At 38.9% G+C, this 21693-nt stretch overlaps 1 protein-coding gene across 19 annotated transcripts in view; it reads left to right on the forward strand.

Moving 5' to 3' along the window:
* Positions 1–21693, forward strand: part of cadpsb (Ca2+-dependent activator protein for secretion b) — a 66325-nt gene that overhangs the window by 22955 nt on the left and 21677 nt on the right. For 13 of the 19 annotated variants that reach the window (XM_069144308.1, XM_069144316.1, XM_069144338.1 and 10 more), the window contains exons 4-17: positions 4916–4996; positions 5299–5532; positions 7162–7283; positions 11557–11668; positions 12713–12852; positions 13274–13340; positions 13704–13812; positions 13924–14136; positions 16922–16933; positions 19962–20098; positions 20185–20372; positions 21109–21210; positions 21320–21383; positions 21487–21610. In XM_069144308.1, coding sequence (XP_069000409.1) covers positions 4916–4996; positions 5299–5532; positions 7162–7283; positions 11557–11668; positions 12713–12852; positions 13274–13340; positions 13704–13812; positions 13924–14136; positions 16922–16933; positions 19962–20098; positions 20185–20372; positions 21109–21210; positions 21320–21383; positions 21487–21610 — 1705 coding nt within the window. The remainder of the gene's footprint in view (positions 1–4915; positions 4997–5298; positions 5533–7161; positions 7284–11556; positions 11669–12712; positions 12853–13273; positions 13341–13703; positions 13813–13923; positions 14137–16921; positions 16934–19961; positions 20099–20184; positions 20373–21108; positions 21211–21319; positions 21384–21486; positions 21611–21693) is intronic. The other 6 variants (XM_069144327.1, XM_069144223.1, XM_069144367.1 and 3 more) reach the window with 1 other exon arrangement.

Here is a 21693-nt window from a genome sequence, read left to right on the forward strand (position 1 = left end):
GTCACCTTTATTTAGCTGCAGCACTGCTGTCAGCTTCAGTAACTCAGAGGGAAACTTACCTTTTAGCCAGTCTTATTTTATGAGATTGCCTGTCCACCTGTATCGTTCCCGTGGGCCATTGACAGCAGTGACCTTTCAGTACTTGTAGGCCGGATAAGATGGGGCTGCTTGGGGGCTCAGTAGGTGGTTAGTAGTTCACACAGAAAATGCCCTCAGCTTTTTCCCCTTTCCACAGCCTTTGCTTTTCACTTCTGTCAAGGCAGAGATGGCAGTAATAGAATAAAAAGCCCCCATACCCTTTCACATTACATGCTTCAGGGTTCCTCTTCCCATTTTAGCCATTTTGTAGCTACAATCTGCAAAAAAAAAAAAAAAAAAAAAAAAAAAAAAAAAAAATCGCAAAAAACTGCTTTTGTCTGCTGCTGCTTTTTCCATGTCAGTCATGAACAATTTTGCAGTTTTTAGATTTTTCCTGGACGTGTGGATTTAGGTGTGTTTTGTAGGAGAGGGAGGCACACAGATAAAACAGTAAAAATGAATTGTAAGACATTCCCAGGCCAAGCCACTGAATTTCCAGGCATGGCACTGACAGTTCTTTTGGGATCACACGAGTCAGATGTCGCTTGCACGGCACTCCAACAGTGCTCACCAGAGCTCTCTGAGTGTTTTGACAGGCAACACGGGATTGCCAGCAGCAGGGGGAAAGGAGCTGTTCAAGCACAACTCAGGCAGAAAGGCAATCAGTATCAGTCACTGTTATAGTGGGGGATGTGTCTGTTTTTTTGCTACCGGACATAGCAATGATAAAAAAAAATAATAAACCCTGCTTGTGATATTTCCTATGGATGCTCACACTTCTCTGTGTGGCAGATCTGTACTGAGTACCACTGTGGTTCCAATGCAGACATTATGCTGCAGCTGGTGGCATTGTCTGATTATGTGCTCTACTAAACAGGAACTCTGGGTTATGTAGTAGGGTGGGTGTTCAGTGGCCAATGCTGGTACTGTAACACACTAGGCTTGACAGTTCATGCGAACTGTCCTCTATTTAAGATGCATATGGCTGACTTCATTTCATAATGAGCACATCAGTGAACAAAATCTATTTCAAATCGGTAGATAAGAAATTTCAACAATGAAAATGCTTTTCTAGTTATTGCGTGACGAAGTTGCCCATAATTCCTATAAGACTGCTGCTTTTAATTGTGTTTTTTCTATGTACAGATGACTATCTGTGCCTTTTTTTCCTTCTTTGAGTTCCCCTTCCCTGCTGTTAACAGCTCCACTTTGACTTCAGCTCATTCACTTTTAAAAAGGATTGCTGGAAGGGGCAGAGAATCAATATGGTAAAGCCATACAGACAAGGCCTGTTAATGTAATAGGAGTGGGTGAAATTTCATAAGGCACAGAGAGGTCAGCTCTGGCATGCGTCCCATTAGACCAGAGGAGTTTTAAGCTCTGTGTCACGAGTAGAATCAGTTGCAGAGTCCATGAAGCTGTGTGGAGATGATTTTCATTTTAGTGATGGAATCAAAATTGAAATCAAATTTGTACTAAAAATCTAAATGTTGCTTTTGTTCACAAGATGTTTTTGGGTATCTTGCCTCCATCAGGACAATATTTCAGGTTGTTTCCAGGTTCCTTATATACAGCCGTGTTGACCAGATACAGTATGGGACAGAGATCACAATTGATACTAAATGTAGGGAACAACATTGACAAATTTTCTAACACTTTAAATTGTCAAAATGTGTAGAAATCTATGAATAGTTACTCATATTGCACAACATATTAATGACCTTAAAAAAAGCCTGCAATATAACAGACAAACTTGTTACGCTGCTTTATATTAATACAAAAATACGATTCACCCTTATTTTACCAATTGTAAACTGCAAGTAGTAAAATCTAAACAGAAAAATAATCAGAAATTACAAATGTATAAAAATGTATTAATAGCCAGTCTTGATGCTGATATTCTATCCATCCATCCATTATCTATACCCACTTTATCCTGAACAGTGTCACAGGGGGGCTGGAGCCAAAAATATGTCACGTGCTCCTGCTATAAACAGAAATGTATACATGTGCTCCATGAAAACTGTAGCATCATATCTCTCCCCCCCCCCCCCCCCCCCCCCCCACACACACACACACACACCAAGACTCAAGGATTTACACCACCAGGGTGAGACGAGATTGGTTAAATTTTTCACTAACGTCGCATCTTACCGCGGAAAAGTTTGACTCCCCAGGTGCAACGGTGCTGCAGATATGTCTTAATTAGGCTACAGACCTCATAATGGAAATGATGCTGGCTGGTGAGTCACAACATCAAATCTGCCACGAATGAGATGTTTTGGCTGTGAGAATAAGTGCAGGAGTGAGTCATGGAGAAGCAGAGGGCATGAAAGAGACATCAGCCCTCTTCACTCTTTTCTCGTGTCAGCTAATATAAAACTCTCATTCAATATTAATGTAAGAGAGCCACAAATTTCTTTGCTTTTCATTACTCCGAGTCAAAATTCCAGCCAACAGATGTCAGGCTTTTTTGCCCAGAGCTAACATTGTCTAATACAGGCTTTTTTTCCTAATATTTTAAGGACATTACATTACTGCTGATTTTTGTCCCCGCATGCCAAAATGGTTTTGAATGAGTCATTCAAGCCAAAGCCTCTCTTTATCATTGTCATTGACGAAAGTGTTATTTTTACTGCCCCCTTGGCTCAGACGTTGCAGGGAGCTGAAGTTTCATTCTGCTGATTAACATCAACAAGAAAAGGAAAAATTCCAAACACCTGACACTTCCAAAAAGGCCCAAGGATCATACATCGTGTCTGTGGTGATGGCAACATGGTTCCTGCGAGGGAGTAATGCATTTATTTTTGTTTGTGGTGTATTTATTAGTGCTGCCACACTATGCTTCTGTGATTCCAGCCTGTTAAAAACAAAATGGAGCTCTATTTTAGCCTTTTTATACCCTGATGTCCTATTGTCATAATTACCAGTCTGTTTGAGTGCCTTTTGGACTGGATGCTCACAGTCATTCTGAACTGCAGCCTTGTCAGTTTGGTCAAACTAGGTGTCTGTCATTTAATTCCAGCTACTTGTCTTGAGTCAATGAATGCTTTATTTACAAGTCAAAAAACAAGTAATACTTATAAGAAAATCATAAGGAAACAATGAAAAAGAAAATCACACCAAATAGGCTACTTATTTTTGCTTCTGTACATCAAATACTACTGTCTGATCTCATCACAACAGCACATCATACAGGGATCAGTGCTGATCCAAAGTGTAGAATGATGTTCATTCAAACTCACTATGTTTAATAATAATGATCACATTTTGCATATTATTCAGTGTGAGTTATGTTTTCTTGCAATTTTAAAGCTGCAGGCACTCAAATTCTTAGGTTGAAACAGCTTTGTGTTGTTTTACAGTCATATTTTTACACTGTAATGTGTTGAACTGTCAGTAATCCTGGTGGTGCTGAAAACGTTTAAACCCTCGACCCAAACGTATGTTTTTAATTCAAACTGTCAGAAGGATACAGCAGACTCTGACTCTGGTCATTCGTTATTAACATTACAAAGATAAGACTGACCAAGGGGCACAAGGCTTTTGTCATGACAGACAAAACATTTAGATCCAAGGCCCTGAAAGGCAAATGGTAATTCAAAAAAATTTCCCCTTGGGGATTAATAAAGTAACTACCTAACCTAACCTAATTTGATAAGTGCACACACAGACATGTCATGCTGTATTCAAATTATCTGTCAAGATTCAACTTTGGCAGTGCCCTGCTTGTGTTTACAAGACGCATAAACCATTACTCATAGATTACAGGTATGTTTCAGTGTTTCAATTATCAGACTTTTCAATAGGAGGAGCATTTATAAAAAAAAAAAAAAAAAAAAAAATCCAATTATATAGGCTGTAATATATTAAATATTTTTTTCTTATAGCATAAAATAAAAAATGTAAACATTTATTAATTTATTTACTGAAAGGAAAATAAGGTCTTTTAATAATTTACTACCATATAAATTAATGATTTGTGCTTCAGAATAGAAAATAGATGATACACTGGATATGAAGAGATTGAGTTTCTCGTGTAATTAATTTTGTGACAAAATGCTAATTTCTCCCATCTAAATGTTTTGCTTTCTTCATTTTATTCTGCGGCCAGCCTTGACCTGGGTCCAAGTCCTAAGTCTGCAGCTATGCCTCACAGATTTAAAAAGGAACTTCAATGAGTTCTCCCAACTGAATCTCTGGAGACACAAGTGGCTTTATACTTTAGTAGGGAGCGGCAAGGAATCTGACACATTACCTCAAGTAAAGTCACAAGTTGTGGTTGTGGTTCAAGAAAAAAACTGAAACTTGAAAATAAAAAAAATAATCTTACCATCGTGGTTTGAGGCTACTAACATAACACGTGCAGGTTTCATAACATGTCAAATTAATTGTCATAAAATATTTACAAAGCCAAACTCCTGTATGTTTGCTTGTAGTCTTCTTTGTCACTGCGTTAGCAGGCACGCCAATTTCCTTCTTTGGGTGTTATCACCACCAACTGCTAGTTGGCTGAAGTGCCAGGGTGCCCTGCTTCGTGCATTGCCTGTATACTCGTTAGAGTACACGTGCGTTGTCAGTTGTCGTGCGTGAAAAAACGGGGATCCAGTCTTAACATCCTTGTTCCATAATTTCATAGGGTAATTGTTAAATTATTTTTCATGATTGTGTGAAATTATTTTCTCTTACTCTTTCAGTATCTTGCCAAAGAACCAGAGACCTGCAGTTCTGTTCTGTCTTCAGTTTTTTTTTTTTTTTTTTTTTTTTTTTAATGGTCTAGACATTTTTTTTCCCATGATGTTATCTTACTGACCTCTTCCTCTCTTTTTATCAATAGCTGGACAACCTGGATGAGCAGGCAGCACAGATCAGAAGAGAGCTGGATGGTCGTCTTCAGATGGCAGACCAGATTGCTAGGGTGAGTCAGACTCTGTGGGGGGGGGGGGGACTCAAGATTGTTTGTAATATGCTTTGTTATATAGTTAATTTGGCACTAATATGGTGTAATTTGTATAAACATTACAGTATGGGAAGCCAGCCACAGATTACAAGAGTACTACTTCAAAGGCTATAAAGAAGATAGTATATTTAAACATTTCTCTGTATTTCTTTTACACAAGATTAGATATATGAAATAAATATGTTAATCTTGCATTTATGCTTTTATCACTTTTTGAAATATTTATCTGACCGGGGTTTCTTGGTGTTATTGGTCAACAGGGTGGGAAGTTCCCCAAATTTGTGTCAAAAGAGATGGAGGCTATGTACATCGAGGAACTCAAGTCTTCAGTCAATCAGCTGATGGCCAATCTGGAGAGCATGCCTGTGTCCAAAGGAGGGGAGTTTAAACTCCAGAAGCTGAAACGGGGACACAATACCTCCATCATCGACATGGGCCAAGAGGACGAGAACACACTGTCCAAATCTGATGTGGTACTTTCCTTCACTTTGGAGGTAATGTTCTTTAGGAATGAGGCTCAGTATGAGTGTGTGATTATCTTGCGAAAATCCCCCTGCATTACAGTGTTTTGATCATTTTAAAGTACATTGCTTCGCAAATCGTTTAGAAACAAAAAGTTAAATGGGGATTTTTTTTTTTTTTTTTTGGGGGGGGGGGGGGGGACCGATACTATAAATTTGTTTTATTAATTGATGAGCTTGTTGATGAATGCAGTAAACAGAAGAAAAAAAAACATTTAAAGCAGCACAATTTTATCTTTTTATGGATATCAAGACTGTAAATAAAACATCTGAAAAACATCCGGCCTTTAATGATTTGAGATCAGAGCTTTATGGGAGCGATGCCATCTAGTGCAGAAGTCCTTTTTCTTCCTGTTGCTGAAAATGGTTCTTTATGACTATGGCTGGATGTTTAGGGTGTATGTCATGCTGCAGAATGAATCTCTTAAACATCTTAAGTGACAAAAAGTCAGTGCAAAACATCTGCCAGAATCAGAACTGTTGTTGACAACGTGTTGCTGCAGACTAAGTATAGAAACAGACAGCAGACCTGTTCAGGGGGTTGAATGGATGCTATGTAAAGAGCACACACACACACACACATATATACAAAAACCCGTTTACCCTCTTCTAAATGGGAAATATGAGTCATCTTGTTATCAGCTTGTCTGAGATGTGCTATCACCACAGAACAGCGAGAAATCGCACCTCGATCATTATGATGCAGTTCTTTTTCAGAGTGGGGAAGTACATCATGTACAAAGAATATGACCTTGTTTTTCTGTTTGTTCACACAAAAGTGGGGATGCCATAAAAGAGATCAAATAAAATGATTTGCCCAATAGAGAAAATTAGGTGGTGGCAACGCCGTAGTTCTTTTGGACTCAAGTGTGCTTCCAAGCAGTTGGCTGCCTCAGCAACACACTAGGAAAATATTTAGAGGAATCTAGATCAGCTGAAATATAGAACAGGTCCCTGTGCTTCAACCACACAGAAATATTAGTATTATAATGCTGGTCAGATAAACTTGTTAGTCATGCACGCTTTTTTACGAGGGAAATAATCTTTCATTTATATTATAAATGCAACACTTCATCTTTAATTCCTATCTAGAATCTCCCTTAACTGATTTGTTGAATTAAATTACTGTGACAGCAAAGAAAACATCCTGGTGCCATGATGACATCAGTGGATCGGGCGGATACTTTGATTCAAAATGGACACTTATCCTGGCTGCACATATTTCTGCCTTGGGTTGTCCCATTTAGAATTCACACCTGCAATATAACAGCTACCCCTGGCAGTGTTAGTGCTATATTGTATTCACCGAGCTATTAAAGACTGGATAGAATACTTGATGTGGTAGATTATTCCTACAAGCTGTTTCAACGACAAAGTTGTACTTTACAGGAAGTGTAGTTGTAATTTGAATGCGTTGTTCCGTCAGAAAATCTGCAACAATCTATATTTTAGTACAATGAAGGCACTGGCTACAAGTGTAAATACAAACTAGATTGATTTGCTGCATGCTCTTGTGCATTTGACATTTCTGCTCTCTAACCTCTTTCAAGAGATCAATCACTTCTCGTCTTCAACCTTCACTGAGGTTTCTGTGCTCCCCAGGTGGTGATCATGGAAGTGCAGGGGCTGAAATCTCTGGCTCCCAACAGGATTGTTTACTGCACCATGGAGGTGGAGGGAGGCGAGAAACTCCAGACCGACCAAGCAGAGGCATCCAAGCCAACGTAAGAACCCGAGCATGTCTGTGCACTCATGCACATTTAGATTTATGAGTGTAAACTTTAGTGCAGAGCACATATTGTTAGCAGAAATCACTGTTGACCACTTTTAAAACTTAACACAACTACCAAACTTTTATTAGGACTGAAAAGAAACCCTCTGGTGATTATTTCAAGGAAGATAAACCCTAATGAAATGTTGATTGTTGCTGTGTTCAATAGATAAACCAACAATAGATTAGAGTATTCTAATTGAGATTATTTAAGGGTAACATTAAGCGTAAAGTAAGACTCTTATTGAATCGATTTATGAAAAATGGATTGGCTTCAAAAATACACTAGAAATTGACTTCAAGCCTTACGCTGCCAAACTCTCCCATCTCACTGGCAGACATTTCTGGAGCTCTTGCTAGTGTTGTCTAAAGCCTTATTCCTTCTCGTAAGAAAGACGTTTTGCATGTGAATGACTGCATTTGAAGGAAATGGGACTGTGCAGTTGAGCAAAACCTTGAAATCAGCCAATTTGGTCCAGAGCAGACAAATCTGGTCTTATTGTCAAACAAAATGTACCTTCACCTGAAGTATACCTGTACTTGTTCTTGAATAAAATATAGGCCATTGAAAATTTGGCATGGTGATCAGTCTTGACAGCAAATCCCTTAACCTGTAGGAAAACAAACACCTTTAATGTCTTGTTTTTGTTAAAGCTTTTTGAGTCAGTTATGATTCACTGGGTGATTTCTGACTCAGTCGATAATGGTGTAAAAATGCTTTGTGTATTCGCGCTGTATTTTTTTTTTTTTTTACCTCACTACTTGTAATGCAACTTCATTAGACTATGATGGTTTCACAGTGAAGGAACATATATCAACTGCTAAATATATCCACCCTTTTCCCCCTAATTAACCACTATTGCACAGTGCAAAATACAAGAGAAATTGTCCATGAAACATTCATGCAAATTTGAGCTATTTTAAGGACCGAATGTCTTCCTCTGATCTCTCTAATTCAAGAGCCATTTTATGAAGAGAGTATGAGAGAGATGGAGGGACATGAATGAGAGAAGGGATTAGAGGAGAACAAGGCAATGGTAGTGTATGTGTGTGTACTTGTATAACACATGCTGTGGGGACCCACAAATGTAAATCATTTAAATATTTCGGTGTTGACGTGGCGTAAGGTTTAGGTTATAGTCAGGGTCAGTTTAGGTCTCCAGGAAATCAATGTAATGTCCTCTAAAGGTGATGAAAACATGACTGTGTGTGTGGTTATGTACAGTACACACGTTACACAAACAAACCACACAAACACACAGAAGATAAATGTATTAATGTATATACTGCTGTGAGTTATTTGCATGCAGTAATTTAATTTGTTCAGGAACGGTGTGCTCAGACTGACATTCAACATTATGATCTTACATTTAACTTTGATACAATTATTAAGTGGATTCATGTAATTCATTTTATTGCCTTGTAATTCAGATGTTTTTTTTATTTATTTATTTGTACCACGTTGGCACACGTAAGCGTCATATAGCTTTGGAGAAAGAGCTGCAGGAGCACGGCACCATCACGCCCATTAATAGATCTTCTGTTGAGCCACAAGGTCACCTTCATGCCAGCACAATGGTTCCATGTGAAATCAACACAGCTCACCACTGACTCCTCACTGTCACTCAGCAGCCTCTCTGCTCCTCGTGTACCTGCTGGAGCTGCAACACCTTTGTGTAGATAAAGCAGAAATTAATCATGAATGTTATAAATGCTTACAGGAAAAAAAATTCTCTCCAAGGCTGGAAAATGACACCTTATTCTCCATACTTCACTGCAGAGCGAGAAGTCAGGCATTTCTTTAATGTGGCTACAGCTGCATAAGGGAGAATAACCCGTTGGCAGTCACAGATGGTAGTGAGGGATAGCAAAATCTCATATATGTTGTGTAATGTGATTACAGTAAACTGCATTCTCATTGTGTATTTTGTTTCTTGTAATTCTTTTGGCTGGAGATGGGATAACTAGTGATAAATTTGAGCCATTATCAGGTGTTTGCTGTTGAAGGACAGGCTTACATTTGCTTTTTTCAAGCCTGTTTTAAAATAGTACTCCAACAATTTAAAAGTGCAGTTCTATGACAAAAAACTAAACATAAAGATCGATTCAGCAGAACCAGACAGACAGCCTTTTTAATCCCTCACATTCTTCTTGCTTTTCAAAACCTGCTGCCCATACATAACAGAAAGAACAACATACTACAACTAATTCCAAAAACTGTCAGCGTGGAGTGCTGCTCGGGTGTGTGAATTGTTGTCCCTCTGGTGCTCTTCAGTTTGGGGATCAAACTTGAAAACCTGAAGAAATCTGAGGCACTCAAGAGGGTGATTAATTAAAAAGCTTTTAATCAGTCATGGTTATTCAATCATAGTAAAAACTCATGCCAACACATTTCAGCCTCTAAGGCCTTCATCAGGGCAGGTACAAATAAGGTGCCTTTGGGCTGTTCCTTATATGTGTTGGTCAGTGGTCACATGACCATTATGGACCAATGAACTGTCACCCAGTACATGGGAGCAGGTAAAGACACGTGATGGGAGACATAATGTCCGGACTAGAAACCAAATGCAGATATTAATCAAAATCTTAAAATCTCTTAATAGTTTAAGATACATTCAAACATGAATTGGCAAGTAAAATTTAAACTGACCCAGTTTTCCAAAGAGAGAAAAAAAAAAAAAAAAATACACAAAGGCACAGTTACAAATCAGAGACAAATCAAGTTCTCCATTATTGCGTGGCTTTTAATGTGTAGATCCAAAATGATTCTCTTTGTAAGAGCCTTTTTAACCCGTCGCCACCCCTCACTGACTTTTCCAAATACTCGATACCAGATATCCTCAATGAATTACAGTTTCTGTGGTCAGCCTCTTTGTAATGTAAAGCCATTGGGTATTGTGGGTTTCCAGTTCTAGGGAAGTATGTAGGATGCCATTGTCATCTTTAGAAAAATCTTTAAATCAAGAAAATTAATTTCAGTTAAAGAAAACTGTATTCTTCGGAATAGATTTTTTTCATTTTCAGACTTAATCAGCCCCAAATGACGAAGACTTAGTTTATCAGATTTCACGTAGCTCTATTTGGAGCAACAAAGGTTTCATTAAATTTCATTAATTCAGACTTTAATGTGTAAAATCAGTGGTGTTTGCTGTTTTAGTAATCACGTGCCCACATGTATGTAGAAAGTAGAAGTCGTTGCTTTTCTTTAAATGCTTGTCCTGTCCATACTGGTCAAAAAGTGACCCACTGTTTGTTTGTTCGAGGCTTCAGCAGTCTGTTTCAGGCTCAAGTAGGTTTCTTCCAAACTATGAAAGTACAAAATTGTCTGTTTTTCTATCTGTAATATATTCTGTTTCTGTCCCTCTGCTGTAGTTCTGCAAAGAAACACTGTCTGTGGAAACAAAAGGGAATTTGTCAACAACAACAACAACAACAAAAAAAAAATCAAACTTTGGAAGATACCCAGTTGAATTTATAGATTTAGACTGAACACTCAAAATAGTGTCCTTTTGAACTGAGTGGGAGCTGTTGATTTTGTTGGGCCATATAAGTTAAAGCATATGTGGAAAAAAAATGTGACCCTATCCTTTTAAGTTTTGACCCATGACTGGAGTCTTATTTTGAGGCTGGTCCTTTCTTTTGGAGTCTGTCTCTCTCTTGTTTGTGTATTGTTGTTTTCTTTACAGGTGCTTCACTTTCTTCCTTCAATATAAACATATGCTGGCCAGCTGGACTAAACTTTCTCACAGTGTGAATGTGAGCTGGAATGTGTGTGTGTGTGCTATCCAGACTTTGACATGCTCTAAATCTGTGACTGAGCAGTATTTCTTTTCAAAAGAAATTCTGTGTTTCTTCTGTGATAAAAGTATAGACTGGTCTGTGTGTGTCCTTAAATTATGCCATTATCTTCATTCTGTTGTATATTGCAATCCAAGTGGCCCAAAAGCTGCTGTTTCAACAGTATATTGAACTGAAGAGGCATCTCAAAATAGAGATTTAATTTTTTTTGATTGCTGCATAATTGGCCTATTTGAAAATGTTATTGGTATTTTTCTGTGTGATTTAGGTATAAATTGTTGAGATGAAGGTGAAACCACTCTCCTTGACTGACTTTTATTAACTGTTAAAAGCAATGATTGCTGCAGATAAAGTCAGTGTGTGGGAACAGTGCCCTGTCGTGCTGTCATGGAAGCTAACCTCTGGAGTGTGTTTGTTGTGTCTTTTAGCTGGGGGACCCAAGGGGACTTCACCACCACACACCCTCTGCCTGCTGTCAAGGTGAAACTGTTTACAGAGAGTACAGGAGTGCTGGCACTGGAGGACAAAGAACTGGGAAGGGTAACACTTGTGTTTATTTTTAATCTTTACCGACACGCAAATACTCTGATGTCAACACAGCTATGAGAATACGCTAATGAGGCCTCACGTGTCACATAAGTAAACACTAAACTTGCATATTGCACAAATTACACCTGAATGAATCACGTAGAAATACATGAACGGTCAAAGCAGTTTTTGTGTCTGAAACATCTGGTTTGGTTTCAGTTGAAGTTCTCTGTAGCTATGTGATATCCTGATATAAGTGATTTTGACGTAACTTTGTGTTTTTCCGTAAGTTAAACATGAGACGTAAAGGTTGTCAAAATAAGATCATCTTCAGCATGTACAAGAATTCGTCTCTAGTCCCACTGAATTCAGTTTTTTGTTTGCGCATTTGTGCAAGTTAACTTGAACAGCACAGCACAGCAAACAATTCTCATTTCGGTGCTTTCACATTGTGCTTGTGTTTGACCAGTACTCACCTGAATTATACTGCTGCATGTTTCGTGAGCTGATAAAAAAAAAAAAAAAAAAAATTTCCCGCTCTTGACAAAGGAGTGCCAGTCTTGTAGCCTTATCTAAATCACTGATTCAAGAAAGAGCATAAAATAAATAAGAAAATTAATCGTTCCTCTACCCTGCGTTTTCCTGGAGTGTAAATGTGACAGATTGTTAAGGAATGTGGTGTTGCTGGTTTGCGTTTGGGCAGTGGCGCCTCAGACGTCCCTGTAGTGGCGGTGACCTTGGCTGTGACAAGGCTCTTTGATCTCCCACTGCAGCAGAGTTGGCAGAAAAGCAGGCTTCCTCAAAGCTCTTTAACTCGGCAAAGAGAGATTAGGCCTCCTCTTCAGGGAGGCAGAGCAAAGCACGGTTCCGTTTCTCTGCTGGGATCCACTTTATCATTTCATTGGTGAAACAAACACACATAACCACCAGTCCTTGCAAACACACTGATTGGCACTGCTGAATGTTTCACAGGATGAGATCAAAGATTTACCACCTGCATATCAGTGCTAATAATTATTCAGTCTTCCATTTTGTGTTCTCTTTCTTTGAGTGCAGGTTGTCCTCCACCCAACTCCCAACAGCCCCAAATCGTCAGAGCTTCATAAGATGACTGTGACCAAGGCTTGCCCTGACCAAGATCTCAAGATCAAACTGGCCATACGTATGGACAAACCACAAAACATGAAACACTGCGGGTAATATCCACTGCAGAGTAACATATATGTTGATGTTCCTACGTGCTTTACATTTTCCACGTCTTTTCTATAGAACTCCAACCCTCTCAGCTCCTTGGCCTCATTTCTATTCATGTAACATGGAAAAATACTGTTAAGTGCACTACTCCCCCTGGTGGATGCTCATGTGAAGTTTACTTTTTTCTTTTACAGGGTGCCAATACACAAATCAATGGAGGCAATGTGAATCAAATTTCATTTATGTAACCTTCATGCGGCTCATCTAAAGAATTTTAACTTTTCTTGTTTCTGCACTAATGAATTAATTAAGATCAAGTATAATGAACAATTTTTCAATGTGCCAGTTGCATTCACCAATCAGTTTGTGCTCATTATGACGTGCACTGCCTTTTGTCTTCGTGTGTGAACAATGTTTTGACAGGTATCTGTGGGCTTTTGGGAAGAATGTCTGGAAGCGCTGGAAGAAGCGTTTCTTCGTCCTTGTGCAGGTGGGCTTTTATTAATATGAAACCATGTTCAGCTAAATTGAAGCAGGCGTGACCCTCATTGTAGAGGTCATTGCTGTTAGGGGGTTTTAGCCCATTAGTTGGCTAAAAAAAATATTTTAAACCTATTAAGTCACAATATTTAGGAAATCTCTAGGATCAGATTATTTCTATATACTACATGTGGAAGGAACTTTGATACTTTTATGGCACCAACCAAATTGCTCAGATGCTATACAGTATAAAATAAAATCAGTGTCAGTGAGCCAGTACAGCATTTATCATACATAGGCTCTTCTTGGGTGGTTGATAAAATTAACAAAACAATATTGAAATTGGTGTAATCCCTAATCCTTTGTTTTTTAGGTGAGTCAGTACACATTTGCAATGTGCAGCTACAGAGAGAAAAAATCAGAGCCGCAGGAACTTCTCCAGCTGGACGGTTATACTGTGGACTACAGTGACCCCCAGCCAGGTGAGACACCACACCAACGCTTAGTAAAACTGCACACACACACACATACACACACACACACACACATTGTAAATCTCTAACTACTTGATCTGTATGATTGCATTATCTCAGGCTTGGATGGTGGCAGGGCTTTCTTCAATGCAGTAAAGGAAGGCGACACTGTGATGTTTGCCAGCGATGATGAGCAGGACCGCATCCTGTGGGTCCAGGCCATGTATCGCGCCACCGGCCAGTCCCACAAGCCTGTCCCACCCACTCAGGTCCAGAAACTAAACTCCAAAGGGGGTGCCTCAGCCCAAATGGATGCTCCCATTTCTCAGTTCTGTAAGTAGCCCAAAACACAACATGGTAATTTAAGCAAAAAGCAGTTTCCATCCACAAAGCAGTAAAAGCTCTAACCCATAAATGTTTCACGCCATGTGCTCCACACTGCAGTCACAAAATGTGCTGGTAGAACTAACACGCAAGCACGCACTCACATGCATTGATCTCTCACAGATCCCTCCTGCATCTGATGGACTTCCACTCATTGTCACCACTACCACAGTGTTTACAGGTGCAATTCCATGCTATTCCATCAGTCTGTTCACAAGGAACAACCAACCAGAAAAATACCTTGTCGTGCAGAAGCAGGATATGGCGTGAAAAGTTTGTATAAAAATTAAATAGGTCACCACACATAAGATTTAAACATTCAAGCCTGCTGGGGTTGAATTCAGACGAGGGTGTGTATTCAGTGCCGGGGTTTTGCTGCTCTCGTCCTAACCATAGGTCCGTTTTAAATCCAGTTGTAGAAGGCAGCTGTGGTTCTGAGACAGTAAGTCAGATGGTTCTCTTGTCACTGAATGACAGCCAAGCCAGACATGTCTCAAGTTTTAACCGATCTGTCACTGTACTTGCACCTCTAAGCAGTCCACAGGTCAGGTAGCAAAGTGAAGGTAAGACTGTCTACAGTAGTGTGGCATCTGTACCAACTTCTGTTGTAACCGTTTCCTGTGTCCCCTCCCTTTAAAGGAGGAAAACATATTTTTTTGTAGGAATCACCACAAATTCAGCCTGCAACATTTTTCGTCACACAATCTGTATTTACTCAAGTTGGTTTTGACCCATGCTGTCAAACATTTTCTTATTTTTCTAGTCCTAAAATTCAAATTACCATGTCTTTGTCCATGATAACGATAACATAGACCTTTCTTACTTACAGAACTTAATGTCACATACGGCTTAACTATTCACAATAATAGATCCTGCTATTCAGAACAAAACTTTTTGTGTGCATCATTTGACTCCATAAGCTATAGTGATTTCTTTGTCAACAGTCAATATTTTTCTTTTTTTCTTTGAATGAATAAAAAAAAAAATAATTGGCATTCAATACAAATTCTAAAAACCTGAATCCCAGAGTTGCGGTGATAATAGTAACAATAACAGTAATAATTGTAAAAATCCCCAACTCTTTGTTGAACATATCAGAAGACATGAATTGGGTCAGTTACTCAGAATCCTACCACATAGAATTCTATGTTGTTTCTTCATTGGTTTCTTTGTCCAGTATGTGATCGTTCTTGTGGTTAGTTGACTCCTCTGATGCCAGCTGTTGCCATTCAAAGCCTCCTCACAGTGGCACAGACCTCCTCCCCCTCCCTGAAACATTGTGGCACACCACGCGTACATGTTTCACCCCCTGGTGGTCTTGAATGGCACTGGGACCATAACATACACAGCCCTCCTGACTCTGCTGCAGTAGATGGATAGAAAACAAGAGTCCTATGAAGGTTCTGCACAGGCTTCACACATTGCATTTTTTTTTCTTCCCCAATCAGTCAGTTTTATACTATAAAAGTGCACATCACATATCACAAGTTTGTTTTGAAATAGAGACAGCCTCATTCCATTGGACTCTACATAATAGATTTTTACAGATAATACATCAAATAGATACGATGTACAGTACACCATATCAAAATCTCCCAAGATGCCTCAAAGGGGTACTCTGGCAATTTATTCCAGTTCATAATGTTTGAGACAGATATATAAAAAAAATAGATCTGCATTAAAAAGGCTGACACAGACTGACTTTTAGTCGGTTGTCCTGGATTAAGACCTAAAACCAAAAGTCTTTAAAAGTCCACCCCTCCAGTTAGACTTTGTGTTGTAAATTATTTGTGATGACATTATGGGGTTTATTTTTTTGATTTAAAAAAAAAACAACTGCTTAAGAACTACAGAGGACAATATACAACTGCTGTCATTAAATGTGTTTCCAATCACCTGTTTTTATTAGAATTTTCAATTTGTGTGGAAATACTGCAAGTTTAAAATATTTTTTGTTTTACATGTTTGGCTGAGGTGGAAAATAATAATCCAGAAATGCAAAATGCAACCATGCACATTTGAAAAAGAGCTGTAGTTCCGACCATTTCTAGTACAATCAGTGGAGTACTCCTTTAAAGCATGCTGAAATGCATAGCTAAAACTGTGATACAATATCTCACTGTTAAAAACATGTTCACCATTTCACTAGTAATGTCACCATTTGATTTACTTCAACCTTTCCGGGACCTTCATAGTCTCTTTTCTTAAAAAAAAAAAAAAAAAAAAAAAGACGGCACTGGCATCTTTTACACATTAAGCTGCCTGTTGGGGTTTCACTTCATCGTGTAGGTGTATGTTTATCAGCGTACCTTTTAAAAGTAAGCCTCGTGGTTGATCTGCAGAGTGACAGTACTTAACGTGTAGCTCTCAACTCCTTAAGTACTCGTCCATAATCCAGAATAAATAAACTGCAGTGGAGTGATGAGGATCGTAAATTCTGTCTTCCTCCCTCTGTCTCTGTCTCTTTCTCTCTGTCCCCTCTTTTTCTCTTTAATATGCTTCTCAACATCTGTTGTTCACATATCCTCACATGTGCTCACACACCACCACCCACAAACTATCATGTTGGTATAGGTTGTTGTTTTTTAGTTGTGTTTTCTTCTTCATGCTTTGCCTGGACCCTTCTTGAGTAATGCAGCTGCTAGGTCAGGGTCTCTCGTGATGCTCTCCTCCAGCCTTGTTGCTAGTCTTTATGTTATTCTGGTTTGTCCCTTCTTACCCTGCTGTCTTCTAGCTGGACTCAAGGGTAAGTGCTTCCCTGTAGCCGGCACAGCTCAGATAATCCCCGCTGATTATCTGACAAATGCAACGTTCTTTCTCTCTTCTTTCCCTCTTCTCCTTTTTCACGTCTCGCTTCATGTCTTAGATATTAGTTGATTACTTTTTTTTTGTTTTTAATGGCCTCAACTTGAGGATCAAAGTATAAGCATCCATTCGTGCCAGTATAGGATGCATGTATTTTATTCTAAGAATTTATTATTTGGCTCAGTAATGGTTAAAGTTGATATTATAGTTATTTCTGCATAATTGCCTTCTCTCTTTATTTTTATTGGTTACCGGACCCCTCAAAGTAAAGCAATGCGATGCTTAAATGTGACATATGATTAGAAAAGAAATTAGTTCAATATTCTTTAGTTATTAGAAAGATTTCATGTGTCAGTTTATAGTTAATTAATACAAGTTCCAAGAGTTGAAAACAATCTGATTCTTTTATAGCAGGTAGATAAAACCTACAAAATATTACACGTCTATATGTATTTTCTTCAAAGATAGAAATGTAGATAAATTGTGAATTATAAGGGCAGTTTGTGTGGCAGTTATTTTTCAACTATATTTGATGCATGAGTGTTTGAGCTTTACTTCAGAGGACTCAATTGCTTTTAATTCTTTTTCTTTGAGCTTTTCTTGATGAGAGTTGGCAAATATGTATGCGGAGTATTCTGAATGCCAAAGACAAGAAGTAGCTAATGCCGCCCCTTCTTACGATAAAATACTCCGGCCCCCCTCCCCCCCCTTCCTCTTATAGTAGATGGGCCTGTAGATAGAGGCTACACCGGTACCACACCTCCAGAAAGAATAGATCTCATTTTGATTTCTTTTGACTGCCCTTGTTTGCCTGAATAGGAGAACACCTGTGTCATGTGTCCATACTTTTGTACAAATACAGGAGTTTTCATTCATTTCCCCCCCACCTCCCAGAGAATGATACAGTTTTGCCTCTGTCGGCTTCATGCTATCTACCCATGTACTTGCACCAAATTGTATTGCTACCCTATTAGAGTTCTCCGGTAGTGGTATGCCTGTTAGTGTGCTCTGTAGAGATCATGAAAACACTGCCACATATTCAAGTATTGTCAACTTGCAAATGCGTAGAGAAAAAAAAATAAGGAATGCCAAAAAAAAAAAGCAAATTTGAAAATGGGTCTGCAGATGTGCATGACATTTAAAAGCTTATTGAAAAGTCACACTGTTGCTCCAGCATGTGATAATTTATAAATGTATGCAAAAGTATTCTCATATTAACGTGATCTGGTAATTTTATTCATGGTTGAAGTCATTATCAACACGGTATTGTAAGTTATGATAATGTTACTGTAGTACTGAGTGTATCCTGGACTTAAAACTCCATTACCTGATTTATTTCAACCAAAGGAGATGACAGCCCCACTCACGTGTCTCATAATCCAACGCCAGGCACCTTCTTTGGATGTTTTCTCACGATAATAACTCTCCTCCACAACATCCCTTCCTTTGTAATGTATCCTGGAGTGAATCTTGTTTCTGTTGTCATCACTTGTCAGACCCCTGTCTTATTGTCCTAAAAGGTTTTCTTAGCAACCAAATCTATCTTTCATCCGGTCACTGTCTCTCATCCAGCACTGGGCTCACCTCTAATGCCATTCACTATCTTCACACTTTGTTTCCAGATCTCATGTGTTAACTGTCCGAGTCCTACTTTTTACACTATAAATTACTGTTCTTGTTTTGTCCCTCTTCTCCTTTCAATCTCTTATTTTCACTGTCCACATTTTACTTGTTGTCTCACAGGTTTTCCTTCTCAGATTGGAGTAAAAATAACCAAACGAGAAGTGTAACTCTCTGTAGGTTCCTTTTATTTTTTAGCAAATTTCAGTGAATGTTTAGCACCTGCATTACACCCTCTCCTCTTCCTTCTCACTGACCTGGAGGTTGACAGATATCAGTTGTGCTCTATTCAGTAATCTCACTCCTGCCCTACCAAGATCAGGCCTCCACTTCTCACACCCACCCGTCATCATCACTCATGTCAGTGTCTCTTGGACATGACACCTGTCACTCACACTGAAGACATGACTGCGCCTCTTTTATCTATTTTAAATCATCCCTGTCCCCATAATTTTGTCATTTTATCTTTGACAGCTGCAATAATTGTAGAGCAGAAATTATCTCCGGTTTAGTAGATCTTATCTAATATTGTTCAGAGAGTGAAAATAAAATCAATGGTTTTGTTTGCTGAGTTTCACTCGTGTCATTACTTTTATTTTGCACAGTTTGATGTAACTAATGTTCTTCCTTCATTGAATTTCACAGAGCAGGTTTAGTGTTTGTAAAATCTGAAAGACCTCTTGATACAGTAAAGGTTAATAGCAAAAGCGATGCAGCAAGACAGATATTAAAAACCAGATAGAGCCTGACCGTAGCGCAGAAATATGCAAATCTCAGTTTTTTTTATTCTTTTTTTTTTTTTATTACAAATGAAATAGTATTTTTTTAAATTCTATTAACACTTTATACCATATTTTTACTGCATGTTCAAATGAATTACTCTTTTGCCATATTTGTCTTTTTTTTTAGCACACGTCTCAATATTTGTCAGGACCTGAGTGACAGCAGTCGCGAATGGCAGAATCTATTGAATGAATAAAGAAGAATGCATCTAGTTGAATCTAACAGCACTTCATCAAACACATTTTTAATCTTTGAAGAGTTATTTCCCCTGGGAAACTTGAGGGAATGTAACATACTTAGACGCATGCATGCACATACGTCCCTCTGAGTTTAGAGTCAGATTGATAAAACCTCATTCACCAATACAAAACAAAAAACTCTTTACGCTGTCAGACACAATGCAAGTTGACAATGTAAGCTGTACGTGTTTATAATTTGCCTTTAGAGGTAGCCAAAAAAAAACCTGGTGTTTGTTGTGCTGTAATGAAGACGAGCTGTTTGCCCACGCCTCACTGATGTCCTCTCCTCTGAACCGTGTGCTTTTCCCTGTGCCGTTGGCTGGATAGATGCTGACAGAGCTCAGAAACATGGCATGGATGAGTTTATCTCCGCTAACCCCTGTAGCTTTGACCACGCCTCGCTTTTTGAGATGGTGCAGCGACTCACGTTGGACCACAGGCTCAATGATACCTTCTGCTGCTTGGTGAGTGTCTCTGCTTGTTTCATTTCTGGCAGTACCTGTCAGCTGTTGTGCAGAGTACAGTATCCGTCTCTGTTTGTGTTGTGCAGGGATGGTTCAGCCCAGGCCAGGTGTTTGTCTTGGATGAGTACTGTGCGAGGAATGGGGTTCGAGGTTGTCACAGACATCTGTGTTATCTGCGCGATCTGCTGGAAAGGGCAGAAAGTGGGGCTATTATTGACCCCACTCTTCTTCACTACAGCTTCGCTTTTTGTGCCTCCCATGTCCATGGGAACAGGTGTGGCCTAATCCCTTCTTTTAACATGTGTGTGTATATTGTAAAAACTCATTTGAAACAGATGGAAATTGTATTTTTTGAGCAAAAGGATACCTCCTATAATAGGTGGAATATCTAAATCAGAATTAAGAGCAGAGTTCAAAGGTCAGCCTTGTCAGAAGCATACTGACATTTTTGTTTTTTCCATCTATTTAATTTTTGTCATGTTTGTTTGTTTGCTTATTTTTATGTTGTTGGTTTGTTACATTTTTGTATTTCATGTTGTGTTGTTAATCAATTGCATATCTCCACATATCTCCTTGTTTTCTACCATTTTTTCTTTTTTTTTTTTCCTCTGTCCTTTGTTGCCATAGTCTCTTACTGTCCATATTATTCATCCTCCCATGCGTCCGTTAAAGTCAGAGAGGGCAGCAATTACTGGGAGCCACTTGGCTATGAGGCCCTAAAATCCCCAAAGAGCCCAGATCCTCGTGCTGCCTCTAAACGAGCACGCATATTCAAGTTTAGAAAGAGAAGGGAGTCCACAATCCCACTCTTTCAAGGTCCTAAAAGGTGAGACATTGTTATTTATTTGTATGCGTAACACAAAAGGAACTCAAGGAAATCTTTTCACACAATTCGCAGTCAGTTCCTGAGGAGGAGTTTTGCTCTCTTCTTTGCTTTTGTTGGACTCTGATTAGAGGTTGCATAAGTTGAGCCTCTGCGGGGTTAAAGTGTGTGGGTGTGATCCTCATAGGCCAGACGGGCTGAGCACAGTGAAAGTGGATGAGAAGGAGCGCTTCGACGATATCAAGGAGCGGTTGCGTGTGATATTGGAAAACCAGATTGTAAATTTCAGGTGATTGCCAACTCACCAACAATACATTACTTCAAGTCACAGAACATGATGGCTTTATTAATTTTTTTCTCTGTTATTAAAACGTTTTGGTCTACATCTTCTCCTGTAGATATTTTTTCCCCTTCGGTCGTCCAGAGGGTGCTCTGAAGGCCACTTTATCTTTGCTGGAGAGGGTTTGTTAATTCTTTAAAAAAAAATTGTGTTCCCACTGAAATAACAACTGTGATGTGATTAAAATACTATGGTTACATAATTCCTCTTTACTTTTGCCTGTAGGTCCTAATGAAGGACATCGTGACCCCAGTTCCACCCGAAGAAGTTAAAGGAGTCATCCGCAAATGTTTGGAGCAGGCGGCTCAGCTCAACTACCAGCGGATTAAAGAATATGCGATAATTGAAGGTAATCAGAACAACATAATCCAGCATCACATAACGAATGCTGGAGTGAAAGTGCTATTGATAGTTTATAATGGTAAAAACATT

This window comes from Embiotoca jacksoni, unplaced genomic scaffold, assembly GCF_022577435.1.
Source record: "Embiotoca jacksoni isolate LCO1_2020_lvr unplaced genomic scaffold, fEmbJac1.0.p SCAF_1, whole genome shotgun sequence".
Taxonomy (NCBI): Eukaryota; Metazoa; Chordata; class Actinopteri; family Embiotocidae; genus Embiotoca; species Embiotoca jacksoni.